This window comes from Mercenaria mercenaria, chromosome 14, assembly GCF_021730395.1.
Source record: "Mercenaria mercenaria strain notata chromosome 14, MADL_Memer_1, whole genome shotgun sequence".
Lineage (NCBI taxonomy): Eukaryota > Metazoa > Mollusca > Bivalvia > Venerida > Veneridae > Mercenaria > Mercenaria mercenaria.
In genome coordinates, this window is record NC_069374.1 from 6359962 (window position 1) to 6383705 (window position 23744).

The 23744-nt window shown below is 33.9% G+C and overlaps 1 protein-coding gene across 1 annotated transcript; it reads left to right on the forward strand.

The window, feature by feature from the left end:
- The first annotated feature begins 15338 nt into the window (after window positions 1-15338).
- LOC123527964 (uncharacterized) lies at window positions 15339-22358 on the forward strand. The gene is made up of 3 exons (XM_045307707.2): window positions 15339-15475; window positions 18781-18972; window positions 21797-22358. Exons 1-3 carry the CDS (start codon window positions 15421-15423, stop codon window positions 22075-22077), a joined length of 528 nt encoding a protein of 175 aa, XP_045163642.2. The 5' UTR covers window positions 15339-15420; the 3' UTR covers window positions 22078-22358.
- Window positions 22359-23744: the final 1386 nt, after the last annotated feature.

Below are 23744 nucleotides of genomic sequence, written 5' to 3' on the forward strand. Positions count from 1 at the left end.
TCCAACATTTTTTCTATTTCCTCTTTCACTACTGGCTGGAATGAAAAGGAATAGGAAAAAACCCTTTACTCTTTTTGGGATCTGGTTACAACGAATATCATGTTCAACTAATTTTAGTATTTCCGGGAATATCTGTCAGTACTCTGAAAAATTTTTTCTAAAAAAGTCTACTACTTCCTGCTTACTTTCTACTGGAACTCCGGTTTTAAACCCCTACATTTTGTACTTTCGTACCCTCCCTTTATAGGACACAAAACTATTTTCCTTTTCTACTCTACTCGAAAACTCATCATTTACTTTCTTTTGGGACCCAAATTTTCTATCTAAATCTTTTCTGATCCCCCCTCTACAATAGCTGCCCCAAACCCTTACTTAATTTTTCCCTTATCGGTATAAATTTATTTATAAACCTTCCTTTCACAGGACGTTTTGAGCATTTTTGGGCCATGAAACTTTTTTCAATTTTCCCCGTCTAAAACTATCCTGAAAATCTAGCCCAAATTTACTCCCTCTACTACTACGAAAGGGACCCTTCCAAAATGTAACAACAATTTTTTATTTTTTCTTTGGGAAAACAATACAAGCCCCTTTACTACCTCCCTTTAAACCCCCCTTCTCTAGCCCCCAAATTGAATCTTTTTGGGATCTGGGACATTTTTTGCTAACTGTTGCTGAGCAAATTTTAACACTTATCCCCCAAACCCTTTTTCTTGAAAACCCAAACATACTGGTAAGGGGTTTTTAAACCTCATCTTTCCCCTTCCGTCTTACCAGCCCATAACCCTTTTAGAAACAGTTTTGGGTCCAGGGATTTTCCCCATAAAGAAACCTCAAAGGGGAGAAAACCCAAAACCTTTTTTTGGCGGAACTTCAGGGTTAAGCAAACAACATAGCATTCAAAACCTACCCCCAATAAACTCACAACACATCCCTTTCAACATTTGCTTAAAATTTTACCGTTAAAATTTCCTTTTACAAAAACCTTTTTACCCATAGGGTGAACGTGTTTTTGGTTTAACTGCCTTAATGACAAAAAACCTACTAACTTCTCCATAAGGTCTGACGAAAAACTGCGATCCACAATGGGAAAGCTTTTCCCCGGGCACCCTAACCCTTTTAAAATACAAAATCCTTTTAATGCCTCTGCTACTCTCCCCGTTTTCAATACTAGGTAGTGCTATAGTTTTCCCGGGATATCTAGTAGCAAATCTACCAAATTGGGTCAAAATGTCCCGGGTTTTTCCAATCGGGTCATGGGTTCGATGGGACCAACGATTTTCGAAAAGAAACTCTCTTAAACGGAGTATCAATAAAAGGCTTTTTTCCCAAACGAATTTTTACAATTATCAAACCCTTTAGCTATATTTCGTTGACAAAAAATTACATGACGGCATCCCCCCCCCAAACCTTTCCCAAATTCCCTTTTGGCCATTAAAATTCCCGCCTAATACCCTAAAAGGGTTTTCCTTATCCCAAATTTGGCCCCTGACAGAAACGAATCATTCCCAACTTTCATCACAGTTTTCAAAACATTTTGGGTACAATCAACGTCACGGGGGTCTAAACTGGGGGGTATACTCTCTATAAAAACAACTATTCCTAATCTCCAAAACCTAACTAAACCCTTTTACCTCAAACACTGTTTAAATCGTACCTTCCCCACCCTTTCTTTTTTAAAACAAATCAAAAAGTGCTATCATTCTGTTGCTTTTCTAAGAATTCCTCTCTAGATAAAAATCTAAATCTGAGAGGGAAACTTTAAGCTTTACTTGCTTCTTAATTTTGGGCTTGCGCCCTATTTCACTGCTGACCCCCAAACTACTTAACTGAGGTTCTACACCCCCCTACATTACCAATTAAAACATTTATTGGGAGGATTTCTACAACCCCAAAGCCTCTAATGTACCCTTTTTAAAAACGGGCAAACAAAATCTATTCTACTACATCTACCTATTTCACTCCCATCTATGTACTTACCTACGGGTTTTTTTTCTAAAAACGACTTTCTTCTACTAAGTCCCCCTTTCACTATAAAACATTACAACCTGGATCCCCCATAGCGTTTTCATCCCTACCATTACAAATACCCGGGGGTTTTTTAGGCATGACTTCACTAAGCATTTCCCCAAAATCCTCAACATCACTTTTTTATAATACTATTTTTTCCCCTCTCCCGACCACTTGAAATTAAAATCCTATCTCCCATCTCTATTTCTTCCCCTACCTCTAATCCCAGATCGGTCACGGCCCTACCTTTTAAATTTCCCAAATTTCCCCTTTTCTATTTTTTTTTCTCCCCTTTACTACTTTCCTGTTCCTGCTCTACTTTTAACTCTGCTTTCTGCATTAGCACTGTTAAAACCCCCGACTTTTTCCCCTCCCCACATTTAAAATGAAAAAGGGCCCCAATTTGACCACACTTATAAAAATTTATTTCACCAAAGGGGTTTAAAACCTCAAAACCCCCTATTAGCAACATTGCTACTACCCTATTTCTAGTGCCTACATTCGACACTAGGGTACTGTCCTGAGGTATTTCATTTTTGGTTTTTAAAATCCGGTCCCTTTTTGGTTGATTCACGACATACTTTTGGGGCCTCCACGAGTCTTTTTCAAAAAAAATCTGCAATTTTTCTGCTACAAACCTTACTTTAAAATAAACCCCTTTCTACTCAAATTCTGGGGAAGTTCTTTATTTCATACATCTAAAAATTGGCCCCTAAAATAAAATCTAACAATCCTTCGTACGTTTTCTCAAAATTACTCAATCAAAACCAAAACCCTCAAATACTAAATTATTCTGGGAGAAACATCCCAAAGGGCTCATTATCCCGAGGGCCCCTCATTTTTTAAACTTTTTTTTATAGGGCCCTCGTCCGTGAGTTCGAACTGAAGTAGGCAAAGGGGGCTTTCAGTTTTATCATAATCCTTCCCATCTTCCAAGGGGGGGGGGAAACCTATCAAAAACCTCTCTTTCCCACCCTTTAGAAGGAACGGGAAAATTTAAATGACCATATCTCTTTTTCCCCAAACCTGCGCAACAGCGGAAAGTTTTTTTCACCTTCAAGTACGCATTTCCCTGGAAAACAATTTTCTCATCAAAGGGGGACATTAACCCCTTTTCCTTTTTTTTAATCATTTTTTTTCTAAGTTTTGGGCTAAACTTTTGTCTGTTTTTTAAATTTTTTTACTTCTGCTTCCCTTTCCCTTTTCGTTTCTAACTTTTTAAACAACATTAAAATTATTTCCCTTTTTCCTTTTTTAACTTATCCTGTTCCCAACTTTAAAGTTCATATTCTATCTTTTTCCCTTCTGCAACCTAGGGCCCCTAACTCTAACCTTACTCCCTCTGCTTTTTAACTTTCCTTTCCCGCCTAAACTACTTTTGTTTTTCATATTTTTCTACTTTTCCTTCTGTAACCTACTTCTAATTCTAATTCCCTTTCCCCTTCTCTGCTTCTAAACACCTTTGGGCGTTCATAAAATTCCCAAATTTTCTTTTCTTTTCGGGAAAACCCAGCTTCTAACTCTAATCTTCCCCAAACCCCTTTTCTCCCCCTCTGCTTCTAACTTTTTCTTTCCCCTGCTTCTAATCTACATGTCCCTTTCCTCACGTTTCCCCCCCCTGCTCTTCCTTAACAAAGTTACGTAACTCCCCCCCTTCATAACCTAACCCTTTTTTCCACCTTTGGTTTGCCCCTAACCCCTATCATGATTACCCCTACGTTAAAACTATTTTAAAAACTACAGTACAACGCTACTATAACAACCTGGGGACACTAGTTAAACAAACGTGAGGGGGAAACTAGACCCACACTAGTTTACAAATAAGGCAAAACAGTTTTCCACTGAAGCCAAAACAAAGTACTATACACTACGTTTTTATTTTTAAAAAAAAAAAAGTCCTCACTAAAATAAAACACTAAGTTTTCGGGAACAGTACCCAGTGTCCCAAACAAGGTTGCATAGGCAACAATCAAAAAAAGTACAGTGGGCAGTAGGCTGTAACAATACTTTCCTTATCAAATATCAATCAACTGTAACGGGTGTTTTAAAACTTTAAATGTAACAAATAAAACAAAAAAAAACCAAAATGCTTATCCAAAAATAAAGAAAAGGTATAACCCAACAGTTACACAAAACATAAGATAGGTTAAAGGTTAAAAAAGCAAGGGAAACAAACTTGCTAACACACACAAAAGAAAAAAAATAACTGTATCTGGGATGTATACAGCACACTAATACCTAAAAGGATACCTGGGAAAGTAGGGGGACGCACAAGTAAGAGTGATAAGGGTTTAAATCTCCTTCTCAAGGCGGTCACTCTCCACAGAAAATGATTTCTTAATCATGAGTGGGCACAAAAACCCAAAAGAAAAATAAAAGGGGAAAGAACTCCAAACCCCCGAATCCAAGTGTCCTAAACAACTGTCTATCATCTGGACCACAAAAGCTGGTTTGCTGAAGCTAAAGGATCGTCTTGTCTTGTCTGAGGTTTTGGAAAGTCCCCTCTGAAAAAAAAATTAAAAATTTATAAATTTTTTAAAAAAAAAACAAAAAAAGAGGGTTTTTTACAAATTTTTGCTTTCAGTTAAAAAAGGGTTTAATAAATTTTTGAAAAGCCCACTGGTCTGGTCGAAACCCAAACCCACTTCTGACAAACCCTTGTGGAAAAGGGAAAAGGGCCCTACCGGCGCAGTAACCATTTAGAACAAATCAACAAACCCCTTTTCAATAATTTTCAAATTTAAATTTTCCAAAAAATGATTATTTTAAAAATGAAAAGATAGAAAAAAAAAAAAACGATTATAAGAAAGAAAAAAAAAAAGAAATTCATTTTCTCTAGATACAAAAGTTCTTATAGTCCATTTAAAAAACTGACGTGACACAGGTCCCTTTTTAAAGTAATTTTTGAAAATTTTAAATAGCCAAACAAAAAATAGCTTCTAAATTTTTAAAATACAGTCCCCTTTTAAAACCTGGAAAAACGTTTTATTTCCCTGTTGGCCCCCCTATTTTTGGTAGGGGATTGCATCCCTGGGGCTGACTTCAGAGGGTAACCAAAAAACATCTCTTTGGGGGTTTTTCGGCACAAACCCTGGGGCGAAAGCTCCGCTGGAAATAAACACATCCAGGCGAGTGAAGACAAAAAGAACCTCGGGCCCTTGTACTTCCGGGTTTTTGACATCACCAGGAAAAAAACGTCTGGCGGAAAAAACTAAAATATATAACAAATGGGAAAACCCCATAGCAAAACAAATAAGTCCGGGCCCTAAACTGCTCCTTTTTGGGGACACCAAAACCCCCGTAGGCTCCCATAAATAATACGGGGCTACTTATACAAAAAATATGTGCTACAATTAAAAAGTCACATGATTAAAATACGTCACTTTTTTACTTCCATTATTTCAAGGATTACTTTCTTAAAAGACTAAAGTTAAAGTAGAAAAAGATAAAGAAAAGTTTTTTGAAGAAACATTATAGATAAAGGACATGATAAACTGCAGCCCATTTTTACAACTACAAAATTAAAAAAAATTTAAAAATTAAAACAAACTTAAATCATAGTTGGCATCCCCAAAATATCAAATGCCATAAAACTACACGGAAAATTAATTAATTGCTATAGACTGGCACACAATTACAAAAAACAATAATTAAAAATTACATATAAGGGAAAAGACTTGCCATATAGAAATTTTACATAACAAAACAATTTCAGTAATGGCGTTTCCCTAATTAACAAAAATGTTTTACAAAAGTTTTTTTAAACAAAGTACTTTATAAATTCATTTACAAATTTCAGTACAAATTTTACATCTTTTATAAAAAAATGAAACATTTTAGTTTCCCCTTTCCAAATAAAAATTTTCAAAAGTCGGGAAAAATTTTTTTAAATCATTCCCGACATACCCGAAACTAGCTAAAATCACATGCCGAAAAGTAAAAATTTTTCAGAATTCTGTAGAATGAACAAAAAATTTAAACCCAAAAAAAACTCGTAATGCAAAAAAACCCTAAAAAAAATCCCAACAAATAAATTTCTTACCTCGATCGAGCATAAATTTCTAGCAAGAAAAAAATTCAACTTTGATTCGTCTAAAAGTTTGTAAGGGGTGTGGGGCAAGGCATATCTGTCCTTCCCATTTAAAAAGGGTAATTCCCGCCCAAAAACAAAATTTTTTATAGGGTTCACGGGTAACCGTGGACTCTTACTATTTCTAAATTTTTACGGGATTTACGATATAGCCGGGGAAAACTAACTACTTTGGCGCCAATTTTAAAATTTACAATTTTTGGGGGCCCTTATAGTGGTTTTGGGGGTTTAAAAAAATAATTAAATGAAGTTTAAAAATATCAACTTTCTTAAAAAAATGAACAAATTTATAAATTTACATGGAAATTTTTAAATTAAAGAAATAAAAAAAAAACATGAAGGGGATTTCATGCGTGAAATCTGACATTTACCTCAATAACTTTAAAAAATTTTCAAAAAGAAAATGCAAAAAACCTGCATTTACACTAAATTTTAAAAAAGGGCCCCTATTCAATTTTTGCCCAAAACCCGTAATTTTAATATAGACAAATTTAAAAAAGGGAGGGTTTCCACATTTTCTTGCGTTTTTTTGCCCCATTGCCTTATTTTATTTTCCTTCGTCTATTTTTACATTAGTATTATATCACAATTTAAAATGCGCCCATTGGGGGCAGAAAATGTTAATGGTATTTTTGTGAAAAAAATATGAAGTAAAAGGGTTTTTTTTTTGCGGTGACTTATTAAAAACTTTCCCGGGAAATTTCCACCAACACAATAAACCCCGGGAGTATGTCGGTCAACATTCAGGTATTCTATGATGTGTCTATACCTCTAAAAACGGCCAAAAATAGGTTATGCAGGGGCTTTTTATTAATGCTTAAAATTCAGACTCCAGAAATGTAAACCATGGCCAAAACAACGCTAATTTTGGTCTTTGGTTATTCAGTTACTGTCACGTAAATACCAGAATATGGAAAAACTTTGGAAATTACAGAATAAAAAAAATACAGCGCTTAAGGCATATTGTGTGATGCGTATACAAAACATTCTCTCAATGAAGACGTTTACATGGTGGTATCTATCGGCTGACATGTAATCTTAAAGAAATTTTGCAGTGTGTTACAATGTAGCATACAAACCGACATTGAAGAATTTCAATGGTTTTGAAGGTCTATATACACATATAACTAAGACATTTGGTGTTAAAACCAGCAGTAACTGTTGGGCTGTCCACAAAAATCGTGTAGGACACGGCCTCCATGAAGATTTCCTACTTCCAGCGAAGTTCGAGTATTTATATTTTACCAGTGTAAATATCTCTTTGAATGACAAGTATAGGGAACGTAACTTTTAACTTTCTGGTTTTGTATAGCTGTAATGAAGCGGTTCAAAGTATTTTGTGTAGGACACGGTCCCATGTAGGACACGGCCCCATAAAATCAGATTTTTCAATATGTTAGCCATTTTATCTTAAAATGTCATAAATTTTATTTTGGTAAAATGTAGCATGAAATAGACATCAATTTTGTTACCTAATCAATATTACAAAACATATTTGTTTTGTTCAGAATACTGTAAACTGAATATTGTAGATTGACCTGTAATTATAAAAGCATAAATATCATACATACATTGCTAAAACTAAACACAATAAATTGCAGTTACTAATTACAAAAGCAAAATAATAATAAATACATAAAAAATATACGTATAAGGTGTACACCAAATCCAGAAATGCTGTTCGAGTCAACCGTGCGACTCTGTGAAATATACGTCAGAATGTCAACTTGCAAATAATAGGCAGCCGTGGACTTGCATCATGTTGTAACATAAGGTAGAACAGACCTATAAATGTGCACTTGAACATATTGTTCATATAAATTTCATTCGAACATGATGTTTAAACAATTTACGTTATTGTAACATTATCAAGTTTAGTTTGGTCCGTAAGTACAGGTACATGAACACTGCTCAATTTTTATTTCAAACACACGCGTGTTTATTTGATATCATGTATGTATATACAAAATCCAGTATCAATTTCAAACTGATTTAGTGCCCTTTGATGACATTATTGTGTAGGACACAGTCCTTTATGGTAGTAGGTATAAACAAGTCAAAATTTCGATACTTTGTGGATACATTTGTGCTATTCCAACTACGTTCCCTGATGCGTAAGACATTATAGAATATGAAAAATATAAGTAGTTTTCATTAACTACTACTTCATAAAATGACATTTTTTTAGGATAGGTGTGAACTTTATTGTGATTGTGGCGTTAGGTTTAGCGCCGCTTTCCACCAGTTTTTTTTTTTCTATTTTATACTTACCATTAGGAAAACGTGACAGTATGGCAAATAGATATAACACGTTTACTGTTTATGATTTATATGGAGTGATGTTACATTTATTGAAACATTATATGGAGATTTTTTTTCAATTTTCAAGAATATCTAAATCCTCCCAGGTACTGCTGATATAATTGAAACTATTGAAGATTAACTTATTTAAAATGAAAGTGTTTAATATACACATGAGATCGTCTGAATTCAAATATTACAGATCAAACATACAAAATATAAGAAAGATTTTCCTTGGGTAAAACTCTTTTAGTATGAGAGACATTCAATGCGTAAGTTTGATAGCCAGTATTCGCTCAAGCCGCCCTTGTTCTAAGAAACTAATAAGCATCGGATACAGCCAATGCAAGTAGAACACTACACGACAAAGGAAATGGCGGTGTTTAAAAAGTAAAACAGATACAGAAAAGTCTAGTTATTGAACAGCAATACAAGTTGGCCATCATAAACTTCAAAAGAAAAACAGTGTCCCTTCTGTTAAGCTCAATCGGGTAAACGTGATCTTGAGTTCGATCCCCCGGCGAGGATATGTTCTCCGTGACGATTTGATAGAAGCCGCTGTGTCTGAAAACATTCATCCTTCACCTTTGATTTATATGGAGAAGTTGGCAGTTACTTGCGGAGAACAGGATAGTATCCAAAGTATACTGGAAAAGGTTAATGGCCCACCGTTAGTAGTCATTTAGGAGAACGTGATTGTTGAGCAGTCTGATACGAGAATACGGTTATTACTTGATATGGTTCAACCAATTACTTACCTACAATTCATTAAAATTCTGTTTACTGATTGGTAAATTTAGGAACAACAGATATATTAAAGTAAAATACGAAGAAACTTGATATTACCCGCTGTGTGTCATTCTTTTGATTATATTCTGGCGAAACTAATGCAATTAGAATAAGAGCTTCAAGGACGGATAACTAAACAAAGAAACCGTTTCATCCATTCTCCTTTCTAAATTCGATGTGGGTCAGGAAAGACAACGATGGTTCTAACCTTTGTACTTGACGGCACCAAGAGAAGGCGACTACTTAGATATTCTTAGAGGTCTTATCACATTGAACAGAAACATGCGAAATGTGCTTTAAACATGAAAAAAACTGGTATCGAAAATTGCATAAAGAATATGAATAAATACTCTAAACTGGTAAACCTAAGACACGGCCGACTCCACAACTCGACTTCTCACAAGCTTCCACACCTCTCTACATGTTTGATAGATTATTATTTTCTTTACTTGAACCATCAGCATCTTATATAGAGCCTTGTTGGTATTCACTGTGTTTTATGCAGTGTTCCGTAAAGGTACTTTCGTGGTTCAGGCCCGTGACTTCAAATCACTTGCTCCTTAACCCCGTGTGTGTTCAAACAAACAAATAAAATCATTATTTTACACATTAGTCGGTGTTTTACACTGATTTATCTATCTAGTTCAGTAGGAAGATGATATGCTGCGATTTTACAATATAAGATTCCTATGGACCGTTGCAGCACTTTTTGGCTGGCCACTGACCGCGTAAGACAGGGTCATGCTTTATTACGATTCGTAAGTAAATCTTTGCAACGCTTTTGAAATAATTGAGAAAATCTACAGGTGGCTCTAACGTATCTAGGATACAGTATGGGTCCATGACCCATATACACTTCAATATTGAAAAACTAGTTGAAAGCGTCCAAGATAAACAGACAAATTGTAAACAATGGGAAATGCGCTTTTACTGAGACATTTAACCTTCTACTTATCACTAGATGATCAGTACACTGAGTATAAAAAATGTAAGAACACTGTGTCTGAAGACCTACTTACTGATTTTGAATGGAATCATGACAACAATTGTGTAAATAACTGCACTAACTTTGAAATGTCTGTGCCAACAAAATTGAGTAGTAATATGTATACTATCTACTATCATTGTACACAAACTAGAAGAAGGAAAGCCTCTCACGTGAATCTTAAATACAGTGAAAAGATGCTACTTATTATACCCAAGAGCCACCATGTACCCCTGTGGTGTTTGTTATAAACCAGTGAACACATAGAGCTCTCTTCTGTGAAGCCTATTACAAATGGCATACTATAAAATGTGAAAACATTTCAGGACCAGAATAATTATATAAATCTCAGCAATAGTGAGGAACCATGGTTGTGCAAATCATTCTCTAGTTTTCACTTCACCGACTCTTTTTTCAAGCTAGCAAATCATCTGAACCTTGACCAAACTACATCAACCAGAAATAAACAATATAGTTGATACTATGCTAGAACTGAGAAAAAAAACACCCAAACCAATTCCTATGTGCTTGTTTGAATTTAAACAGTATAAGACATACGTTTTACTCTATCAAGGAACTTTTAAATAAAAATATTGTTGGCCTTCTTTTTATTTCAGAAAAAAAAATTGATGATTCATTTCCGGTAGCAGAGTTCTCTGTAGACATTTACCATATCTGGCAGCAATACAGGACATGTTTTGGAGGCGGTATCTTGGCATATCTTCGATCCGACATCCCAGGGGAAAGAAAGCAAGATTTTGAATGTAATGAAATATTAGAAACTATATCTGTTGAGGTAAACTTTGGTAAAGTAAAGTGGTTGTTCATGAGTATGTACAAACCCAGTAATGAAGAAAATTTCTTTTATGAAAATTGTACAAATATTTTAAACAAAGCTTCAAATAGATATGACAGTATTATTTTAATGGGGGACTGAATTTTGACATAATGGAACAAAAGGCAAAGTTGAAAAAGTATATGTGAAAGATTGAGCCCGCCTGGGAAAACCAAATAGGGGGTTTGCGCCCGCAGGACCCAAACCCCCGGCATCCGCGCGGGTTGGTCAGGACCATGCTGTTCGTTTTAGTTTCTCTACCCATTAGGTTTGAAAGGAACAAATGGTCCGCCCCAACTGCGGGGGGCGAGGCGGGTCTGGTCCATGCGGGCGCAAAGCACTATTTTGGGTTTTTTCTCATGCAGGTCATTTGATTTGATACCCTGATAAAACAAACTCATGTTTTTTACTCCCCAAACCCCAATTTCATTTTTTGATGTTTTTTAAAAAAAAAAGTTCTTATTGGCAAAACTTTAATTTTAAATTTGTTTTTTGGTGATGTTCACAATATTGTTGGTGTAAATGAAGCTGAATTGCAGGAATGTAAAAAAAAAAGGGTCTATTTACAAAATTTTTTAAAAAAATTTAATGCAAATCATTTTAACCTTTGATTTACATGAAAAAATTTACCCAAATGATTTTGGTCAAATATATGGGGTGTGAAACAAGTTATGTTTTTTTTACAAAAATTCTGTACAAACCCGAAAACAGCCCCTTTTAAGAAAAGGAAAGTTTACCAAAAACCAGCTCCATTTAAATAAATATTTAAAGCAAGCTTATACAAGAAAAGGAGTTATATAAAAAATTTCAACAACCCCGCACTCAAAACTTTTTGGAAAAATTTTTCGAAACACAAAAATTGGTTCAAATATAAAGGGAAAACCCAAATTAATAATATTTTACGAATGAAGTGGTGGCTAAATTTTAAAACTTTCTGGCCGAGATTAAACCTTTTTGAAAAAAAGGGGTTTGCTTTCCCAAAAAGATGTCTTTTTGTGAGAATAAGACTTTGAATGTAACAGGGAATTTGTAATATTTTTAATGACATTTTGTAAACGTAGCCAAAAACATTGGTACAGATCTTTCCTGTAAAAGGAGATCACCCAATATAACTAAAATTGTAAAAAAAACCAGTCAAATTTTCAGAACTAGTTTTCCAACCTGTAAATGAAACTTTTTCGTCAAAAAATTGACAAACTATGCGCAAAAAAAGAACTGGCTATATGGAATACCTAAAAACTTGTAAAGTTAGCAAAACCATCTATTGTAAAAACCATTACTGATTTGAAAACCCAAATCCTTCACTACTCCAATTCCCGGGACAATTTAAAAAATAGCACAGTTGCCCCAATTTTAAGAAAAACAGTACTTAAAAAAGGACTTCCCAGAAATACCCTTTCAGCATCAGTTTTTTTTAACCCCCATTTTGATTCTTTTTCTTTTTTTAACCAAACTATGGATGCAGAGTCCCTTTTTGAAAGAAACAGAAGATTGGAAAATAGCTTTGATCAAAACAAATATTTTATGCTTTTCCTAGGGACTTACCCAAAGCCTTTGGGGATGTTTGCCTCATATTTGTTGCTCTAAAATTAAAAAATAGTCTTTTGGGGGTTTCCCTATTTTGGGCCCCTGTTTTTTTTAAAATATTTTTATTAATGTATTTCTCATTTTGTGGAGGAAAGAGTTTTTTAAAAATAACTATGATAACACTTTTTAAAAATCAGTCATGATAAAAAAATGAAAAAAAACTATTAAAAATGATAGCTCTCTCAAATAAAATGGTTTCTCAGACATCAAATAAAGGGCAAATTCAGATAATTCAGGCAAACCCTTTGGAAAAAAGGACTAAAAAATAAAAATATAAGCTTTTGTTTAAATGACATTAAAATGTTGTGTGAAAATGTAAAATATTTTGTGGATCATGATTATAAATTTAAAAATTTGATGCCTTCTCAAAAATGTAAAAAAGTTTCCCAGGCAGTTAAATTTTTAAAAAAGTATGGGAAAAAACTTTGTAGACGGGAAAAAACTAAAATCTAACTTTTTACCCCTCTCCCAAATTTTAAATTATTGCCCCCTGACGGGGCATTTCGGGGAGGGGTTTTGTACAAAAAAAGCTAAAAAACCAAAAAAGGGGCTCTTAGTTCTTTACAGTGTTTTTTCCCTGATTAGATCTTGTTTTTAAAATCTAAGATCCCAATTTTTGGGAAACCCTTTTTCTCACAACTTTTTCAGGAAAAACAAATTTTTAAACCCTTTAAAAAGGTTTGGTAAATCCCGGGAACGGAGAGGGCGCATGTGCACCCCCTGTTTTAGTCTGATTGCTGTTTTATTTTATCTTGTTTTTTTTTCTGGTACTTAATGTTTTACTTTGATGTTCCTTTAATGTGCAAATTTGGGTTTTTGTTTTATATTTTTGTTTAATTATTTACAATTTAATGTTTTCTTAGAAAAAAAAATCCCAAAAAAGTATTTTGAAAAAACAAATTGCCCTGTAATTTGTAATATACGAAGTGTAATGTCATGGCCCAAGTTTACCTAGGTACATTACTGCCAATGTGAAAAAATCAACTTTTTCTGTTTTTTATCTTAACTAAATTATTTCCTCCACTTTACCTTTTTCAATGTATATATTCATTCTTACAAATTGGGGGAAATGAATATATTGAAAAATTTCGTTAGGTGTTGCGGGAAAAATTTTCTAAACTTTCTAGACGTGACGTGACTGCAAGCAAGTGCAGGGGTTTTATATTGTTACTACAATTAATATCAATTTTTTTGACGAAATTAAAAAACCCTTTTATTTGATAGAAACAATAATGCTTATTACATGGTTAATAACTCGTGATCTATAAAATTTATCATCCCAAACTTTTTTGTTATTTACGAAATAAAATCCAGAGAGAGCTTTTCAAAATAAATCCCATTTACTCTTACTTTGAATTAGAAATGGTTTTCAAATTTTCCCCTTTCACCTGAAAGTAGATTTGCACTTGTCCCGTTATCGTTTTCTGTTTTACGTCCCAAAAAAACCCTTTACCACATTACACATGACTTGAATGCTTTTCAATTTTGAATATATCTGAGTTTGAAAATTTAAGGAGCTACGTGGTGCTTTCCCCACTGGTACTAGACCAGAAAGAAATAAAACACTGTACATCTTCTAACCTACCCCTATGTTTTTAAAAGAATAAGTCTGAAGGGGAAAAAAATACTAACCCATTTCAAACGCGCGCATTTCTCCCTAAAAAGCCCTTCGGTAAATGGGTAAAAATTAGTTATTGAACAATGGTAATTTACTTCCATTGTGCACGCGTTAATTGAACGACGGGAAAAAAAATTGATTGAAATTTCCCCAAAAGTATGAATGAAAAACCCAAAATTTTTGCTGTTGCCTTTAGCATTAACTTTAAAAAAAAAAATAATACTTTTTAAACATAATCACTGACCCCATCGAAAAATTTAATTTCAAATCAATTGAGTGTTACTAAAAAAGGTGAAACCGGTATGCAAAATTCTACGGTACCCCAGGGTCAAAAAGTGTTCTTTTCTGCAGCGGCATGCATTTTTAGTAATAAGCATTAATTTGTTCTTTTCACGCTTCCAATGTTGGTTTATAAGATTTTACCCGACCAGATAGGTAAGCTCACCTGTCGTGGGAGACAATGGATAAATGCTGTACTTTTGATGTTTATGCGTCACGACTTTCTTTTCGTCTCTGATAGGCTCGTTTTGGTGAAAAAATTTTTTTTTGTCTGTCTAACTTTTCTCGTTTTCATTTGTCTAGGTCCACGGCTTGAGACATGACGTATAAATTCTGACTGCCGTTTGGATAAACATTTAAGGTTTTATAAAGAATGATTCTGGAAAAAAACCCAAAAAGAACCCTTACAGTTTTGATATAACCATTTTTAAGATGAAGCTGCGATGGGGTTTCTAAATTTTCCCCTTTTTGAAAAATTTAAATTTCCTTCCTTAAAAAACCCGACGCATTTTTCAAAGAGTGTCATGAATTCAAAGATTGCATACTAACACTGTTTATTTTTTTATTATTTTTTTTTATAGAACTTAGGCAGTGTTACAAAATATTTATGGCAATTGCTCTTTTATGTGCTGCTTTTTTGCACTCTAAAGGGCCCCTGTGCCAAAAACCATGACAATTTTAATTTAAAAACCTAAAATATGAGCTTATCTCTCCTTTTACAATTTCTTATACGTGACAAAGTAAATATATAAATAGTTTCCCTACTAGAAAAAAAAAGTTCTTATCCCCAAAAATCACCTTGATCATAAAATAACAAAAGAAAAAAACTTCGATTGGTGTATTTTATTCCTTTTCGTGTGAACGATTAAATTTCATGAAAACTGATAAAAACGGGAAGTTGGATATTTTAGTAATTCATCTGTAAAAAAATGGAGTTATTCCGTCAAACAGTTATATTCTTACTTGGACTTAATGTGCTGATAGGTAATCAAACTTTTTTTTTTATTTTAGAACTACAGCACAGCCTCTGTACGGCAATACCCCGAAATACAGAGAAGACCGAAATATTTTTATTGTACAGAGACGTTGATGTAGTAAAAATGTAGTTTTACTGCCTGTGATTTATTTTACTATATAACGGTGTCGTGTTACTAGAGATTGCACTGTATAGTTATATCCACTAAGAGTAAAATCACTTTCTTCCAAAAAAAAACTTGAGCAACAAAAAAAAAAACCCCTTCCCAAAAATAAATTTTCTGATTTGTGAAATAGGACACCCAAAATTTCTGGGCAACGGTTTAAAAAAATTTTTTAACTTCGGGGGTTTTAAATCTCTACTTTTCACAATGTTTTAAACATATATGAAAATTTGTACGAAAATTTTTTTAGTTTTCGAACCCAAAAAGACCCGTTGAAACGCCCATTGACCCTGCAACGAGGGGCCTATTTATTTCTTGATAAAATTGAAAGTACATTTCTCTGCTATATCATCCTTTTTTGTCATCATCTCCTACAGCAGCGCATCAGCAGCAATACGAGTCTCGGCATTACTATCGTTATCAATCATCATATGATTCTTCGATCGTTTTTATTACCCAAAATGAGGCATAGTGGACGCCGTACCCCCCCCCGTAGAATGAGGTTCGAATCAGGGTAAGGGGAATATGCATGGTATTTAGAATCTGTACCAACCACAAAACTGTCAGAAAACTAGGAAAACAGTGATTGGACGAGTTTACATAGTTTTGAGACCTTTTTCTACAAATCGATAAAAAACAATAAGTTAAACAAATGTTTAGTAGTTTTATATTAAAACCCCGCGATAGTGCATTAGGTATAAAAAAACCTTTGGGCAATGAAAAAAGGGTTTCAAATTATTAAACGCAAGTTACTTTATCGCAGTTGCGTTTTTGAAGAATGGAATAAAATTGTTGAAAAAGGGAAAATTAAAAAAATTTTTCTTCCCAACCCTTTACGTCTTTTGTTACTTTAAAAAAAATTTTTTTTTTTTAAAATTTTTAAAAACCAGAAAATAATTTTAACTAATCTTTCAAAAAAAAACACGTTTTTGTTAAAGACGTGGTTTAGTTAAAGTACCAATGGGTTCATTCACTGAAATTTTTTATGTTTAGATATTTATTCAAAGTTAAATCTCATCAAATGTATTTAATTTAACTAAATATATATATTAAGTCTGTACATAGAGCTGCATTCATAATTAAAAGTCATGCAATAACTGTTGATTGTTTAAAAAAACACATTTTTTTTTCAGTGACGGTACACATTTGTACTGTGTATACTGTTTTTAGCCTTGCATAGTACTGTTATTACACATTAAAAGTTACTTTTATGTTTACGTAAACTATATGAAATAATTCTTCGTGTCTTTAGATATGAAGATAGGATCTAATATACACATGTACCTTTAATCAAAGTCATTTCTATACACACTGTGGATATTTGTGTCCATTTTTACTTTTAAATACCCAGTAAGCATTTAGTAAATTTTAAAAATAAAAAAATTTTAAAAAAAATTCTTTCGCCCCTTTTTTAAAGATGTAAAATCATTAAATTTGTAAAAATACATTTACAAAAAAAACAAATTTCAAAATTATAACAGTTCTTCACCATTTAACTGTTAGTTCTAAATTGACAAAATAACAAATTTTTAATTAAAAAGAAAATTAAGAATTAAGCTTTCAAGTTTTAACCAATCTTTTAATAAACACTAAATAACATTCTTTCGTTTGTTTAAAAAGGTTTATATAGATCTAAACTATATGAATGGATGTAGAAGGCCCTTTCAAAACCATTTAAATTATCTTGTATAGTTTTTAAAAAAATTGGAATCAAAATAAATTTTTTCAATCATTTTTTGAGGGATAGGAGTTAACAAAGACCATAATTAAGTAAAAAAATAAAAAAATTTAAAAAGGTTCTATCAGTTTTTAACTCCAATTGTGGTTTCCTGAAGGGGTTTTTTTTTTAAGTCCTAAACGAGAAATCATGGGCTGAACTAAACAGACTAGGATTAAGAGAGGGTGTCCGAAGTTATTTAGCCTGTATATCATAGAAACTGTCAATACACAAAATTAAAAAAACAAACAAAAAAAAAAACCAGAAAAAAAAACACGTGCATATAACTACATTAAGCAACACGTATGGCTTAACTAAAAGAATAATATTCTATTGATATTTTATGAAAATACATTCATTGTTGTAATCTGCTCACCAGATACAACCAGTAGGGAGCAGAGATATGTCTATGTGCAAATGACTTATTAAAACTAGTTAAAGTATCATCATGTAAATAAAAGAAAGAACTTATTGTTCCATTCATACACCGCACCGGTTAGGTAGTTGGCTGGTTGGTTGGTTGGCTGGCTGCATGGCTGGTTAGTTTGTTAGGTAGTTAGCTAGTCTGTCAGGTCAGTCAGGTTAGTCAGTCAGTCAGTTAGTTATTCAGTGTAGCCTTTATTTTGCTTTTACTATTGCTCTAAGCTAACTGATGATTCTAACCTCACGAGACTGTGACTCTGTAAGTGCTTAGGACCTGCCTTATAGTCCCCCGGCTACTAGGTGAAATCATTCACCCACTAGGGATTTTGGTATACTATCATGTAATTGTTATATGATTAGTTTGGCATATAAATTTGCTTGTTTACCATTTTTTAAATTGAGGTTAAAGAAGTCGTGCTCAAGTTTAGACAACTACCCCTAATTTACTTGAATTGAAAAGAAATGGGGTTACACTTAAACTTTCAGACACTGCGTTTTTCATAATGAATTTAATTTATGCATTTAGATACAGATTGGTAACGTCGATCATTAACGTTCTTTACTCGACGACGCCAAAATGACGCCAGGCACGCGAAAACGCACAGAATGAGAAGAGACTGGATTTTATTGAGATTTTACGAAAATGGGATAACAATTATGTATTTGTAACGGTTAAGTTTGTTTTGCTTTCATGTTTCTTTTTTTTTTTTTAGATATCTAAGAACAGAATCTAATATTTCTACCTCTTTTTAAGCTATGTGCCTGTGGTTTCGTGATACATGTATTTAATCTTACTTTGTATGTTTACATAGCAAGGCTTAATATATGAGCGGTAAATGGACCTACCGAGTAAAAATAGGTAAGATCCTTTGGATAGAACCTACCAAGCAAAATAAAAGCAGACTTGGTTTGATTGTGCCTGTGTATGAGAGAAAAACACATATCAACCAAGTATGTTGCAAAGAATAATTTACCAGTAAAAATGAATGGATTTTAATTCTGCGTTGCAGCTGCGCAAAAGGAACAAAATCAGACAGGTGGTCTCCGTTGTTACGCATGCGCATCAACCGGCGGAAATAACTATTGCGAGGACTTCAATACATACAAGCAGGCAATGGATGGAAAGAACTATGAGGAAGTGAAGAAAGATTGTGTATTTCCTTACAATGTAACATGCATGATAGAAAGATATGAACTTCTTGGTATGTATAGGATGTCTTGATTAATGTAAATGCGTGATTTTTATTATATTTAACCTATTACAATTATTTTGTTTTCAATGATATGTTGCTGATAAAATGTCCCCTAACCAACAGATGTATAAAATGCCATTCTAGGATATATCTATAAATTCGTTCCCCTCCCGGCAAAGGTGGAATTTAGTCTACTGACTGAATCTGGCGGACAGAAAGGTAAGGAGCTGTTCTTGATTATAGGTATAGACAATATATAGGGCAAACAGCAAAACATGTTTTTCTTCTTCCGGTACGTTTCAGAGCGTAATAGCTACAAATGATTTTTTTTCTTCAATAGACCCGTGGACGTCTGTTTAGTATTGAGGTAATATACAAACTTGGACAGCTAGAGACGTTTGAGTAGCATCACCACGGAAAAAGTATCATTTTCAAGCTAAGAAACTGCTTATTATTCTTTAAAATTTGAACTTATTCGTACCAATTCATTTTCACTTATTAGCTCAACTTTTCGAAGAAAAAGTAGAGCTATTGCACTCACCACGGTGTCGGTGTCGGCCACGTTGGTAAGTCAAATATCTCTATTACTATCAAAGCTATTGACTTGACACTTCAGATAATTATTAACTATCAAAGTGTACACAAGGAGAAGCAATCGCCGTAACTCTGGTTTGGATTTTGACAGAGTTATGCTTTTTTTAATCTAGGATTTTTTGGTTAATGTTTTTGATAAAGTCAAATATCTCTGTTACTAGCAAAGCTTTTGACTTGAAACTTAAAACTGTTATTTACTATCAGTCTACACCAGAAAAAAAACAATCCCGATAACTTCGGTTGAATTTTGACATAGTTATGCCCCTTTTTAACTTAGAATTATTTGGTTTAAGTTTTATAAAGTTTTTACTGGCAAAGCTCTAATTCAGAGTCAAGCACTGAGAAAAGTCGAGCATGCAGTCTTACGGACAACTCTTATTTTTGGAAAGACACACACAGACATCTTTTTCCGAAATGATTAAAAACTAATGTACCGACGTTGTGTTTTACCGAAAATATAACCATGTTACTGCGTATCTTCTGTTGCAATTGACCAGAATCATATCAGATGCCAGATATAGTTTGTGCAAACAACATATTACTGATTAGTTGTATAGTTCCAAAATCACGCCTCATTTAACTTACTGTTCGCTATTCAGTCAGTAAGTTGTCAGTGAACACCCCTTCGAATAATAAGTGGTACAGCCCAAATTGAATGATGGACCAGTCTATTTAGCAGGATAGCGGTTAAGAAATATATATTATACATTCTTGAAATCGTTCTATGAAACTTAAGAAGAAATGTGACTCTAACAAATATTTTGGTATTAGAATATAACATACCTTATGGTTACATTCTACCAATTCAATTCCTTCTTTATTTCGTAATAACAATAAAATATTCAGACGGCATATTCAGCACTTAAGATCCATTCAATGATATGAAAACCATATATGTTTAGTATGCACGTCTTCTTATCAAAAATAGAAAAAAATTTACATGTTATGTTGAAATTTTAAAAGAATAATCTGTTTGAGAAACATCACCCTCTAAAATCCCCCATAAAGACAGCCGTTTAGCAATTACGCTTAGTAACATTTTTCGCAAGAACAAACTTATTAAAGGGAAAATTTTCACAATGAAAAGGTCTAGATCTTTTCTCAATACAATGAGCAATAAAACGAAGCCGAAAATATAACTGTCACCTCCTCATGTCACTCATTATACCAGATTTCATCCATAGCATGGAACTACATTTTGGACTACGTCACTTCCGGTTTGGTGTAATCCGTCCTTATACTTTTTCATAGACCATCAACTCATTGTTTTAAGGTATTAGAAGAGTAATAGAGTACCTCCTATTTGAAGAGTATTCAATTCCTACCATAAACCTACTTTTACTGCAATTCTCAAGGGGGCGCAGCTTCAAGCCCTACTGGGACCAATTTTTTCCCCCTTATTTTCCTTTTTTCTAGTAAGTTTTTATTTCTTTCAAGACTTATTAATGATTTCTTGTACAAAAATGGAAAAAAAATGTTAAGCGGTCTCTTGCTGTTCAAAGTGAATTTACTCCTTAAACAGAAGGGTTAGAGTTATACATCTTTAAAATTATTGAGTTACATGCGGTAAAAGTTCTCCGTTTTGCTTTCACTCTTTAGATTACATATTGTGGAAGAAATTTAGGTAGGTTTTACGTCTGCCCCAAGGTTATTTTTGAATGCAGTAAGCAAAATTCAAAACAGAAACACAGGATTCGACCTTATTTTTTCAATGCTGAAGTTAGAATTCTGTCTCATTAAATCCGTTTACTTGAGGCACCCTAGAAAAAATGATACTGACATTTTTATTTTGTGTTTTATAATTGTTTACCAATAGTTTGATGTTTCTTTTATAAAAATGAGTTCTCTGCAAACATTTTGGATATTGGCCATCACTTTGAAATTTGTCTCTACTTGAGCTTGAGGAGATACCATAAGCTATACAAAATTTATAAAAAAAAAACTGCACGGTAAAAGTTTTGAAAATTGCAACAGTGCAAAACACGGTTACCTTTAAGAATATACTAAGCAAATGCCATTTTGTAAACATTACTATTAAGCATCTAATACCTTAAGCGTTCCTACACAGTAATAGCCAGTCAATCATTAAATATTTTAAATTGCAAAGAAAACACTAGATTTGAAATATTTCTTATGAATAAAAACAATACCTTTTTGCACTTGTTGGTTTATGTACACATTTTCAGCCAGACTGCGAGACCACTTTTCAAAAGCACCATCTTATTCATACTTTTTTCAGGTAACACCGTGTCCCATATACGAGATTGCAGTGACGGGATACATTTCTCCTTCTCAGGCAACAAGACAAACAAAAGCACCTACACGCGGCTGGCAAGTCTCAAGTCAAACAACGAGACTGCCTGCGTCTGGGACGGTTTGGATCTCGTCTGCTTAACCAAATGTGATACAAACTTTTGTAACGGCCCTGTACTTGAGGAAGTCAGTGACGCCGCAGTGATCAAACTTTCCTCAGTGTTGATGCTTTTGGCGTTAATTGCGAACACAATTTTTCAACGGTAGAAAAGTAGCAACAGTCTAATAAACATTGTATTTTATTTAAGGTAGTGGACCCGTAACAATATTCGCAGTTTCTGTGAGATTACATATTCTCGTGACCTTCTTCTCTTCGGCTGTCACATGGATTTTTATATAAATCTTAAAATGAAAAAATCGCATAGGAAGAGTCCATAACCAGACGGAAATTATACATGGTCATTACGGGTGCGTTACCTTAAGTTGCAAGTCACACCTTGTCGTGTAAAATGTAACTATCTCAAAGAAAGGCGCTTTCTTAAACTATAGCATTATTGTTGAGTACTTATTTCAGCCTTACTTAAAATGACTCAGAATACATTAAACTGAATTCATTATTATTATGACATCAAAAGATCTATATTCTAGTATAAAAACTACTTTTTGTCACTGGATTCATCCATGTATTTACGGGAGAAAAATCGGGTATTAACAAGGCGATTCAGGTGCTGTTAATGGATGATTTTTGTTTTGAAAATGCTTTACCAGAGACGAATATTTATTCCTGCAGATGGACATCTGGTGTCTGCGTCTTGTTTCTTTCAATAATAACGTCTTTCTGAAGCATAATCATGACCAGTCTGGCCAACCCACGTGACTTTTGGATACCGTACGCTCGATTCCAGAAACATTTGCCTACATTTCCCTTATACCTTGAATGACTTTCATAATTGAATGTTTTCCTTATCAAAAAGTGTCTGCCATCAGTTCTCAGGACCATTCCTCAAACACTTCGCCCAAATGCTTTTCGTGAACTAACTGTGTAATAACGTATACACTTTCGTAGTTGGGCGAAGTGGTCCAGAAAAGTACTGATAACTGATTGCATACGGTTTGTGCGGAGGAAAGCACTGATTTTGTTGTCTTCGACGCTCTTTAACTTATAAACATCCCGTAAGTAATTTTGTGCAGTACTTTTGTCTCGGTGCCCACAGCGGCATCCTTGTCGATAGATTTTGCCCCTAAGTCCAAAACGAGGTCAAGGTTAAACTAAGGTCAGGTGATGATTGAAGATGAGAAATGGTCACAGTTTACATCTGTATTAGTATCAATTCATTCTTGTAAGGGGTATTGATGCTAGACGAAACGGTCCCATTTGGTTAACCAAGAGATGGTCCATATAAAGCAACCTAAGTCCAAAATGAGGCCAAGGTCAAGGTCAAGGTCAAACTGAGGTCAGGTGATGTCTGAAGATGAGGAATGATCACAGGTTACATCTGCATTCGTATCAAGTCATTCTAGTAATGGGAATTGATACAAGACGAAACGGTCCCATTTTGTTAACATCATAAGGACGGACGGACGGACAGACAGACAGGACAATCACTATATGCCTCCAGCATCAGCAGATGCTGGGGGCTTAAAAAAATTAAAAAGAGCTGTTATGGGAGACAGCGCGCTCGGCTATTTGGATGCTGAATAGTGAAACTTGGCACATCTGAGGAAGCCGGAGCTGACGCTGGAGTGTTTTAGTTACAATGTGGATGAAGAAATTTGACAAAATCTTAAGTCTGCGTCAACTGTATTTAGTAATAACAGAGACAGAGAAAAGTTTCAAAACATTTAGTATAAAAGGGACAAATATCATATCATGTAGCTAATAGTGTGGATCAACTATTTGAAGTTTGCGTCAAGCATGCGGGATAGAGCAGAAG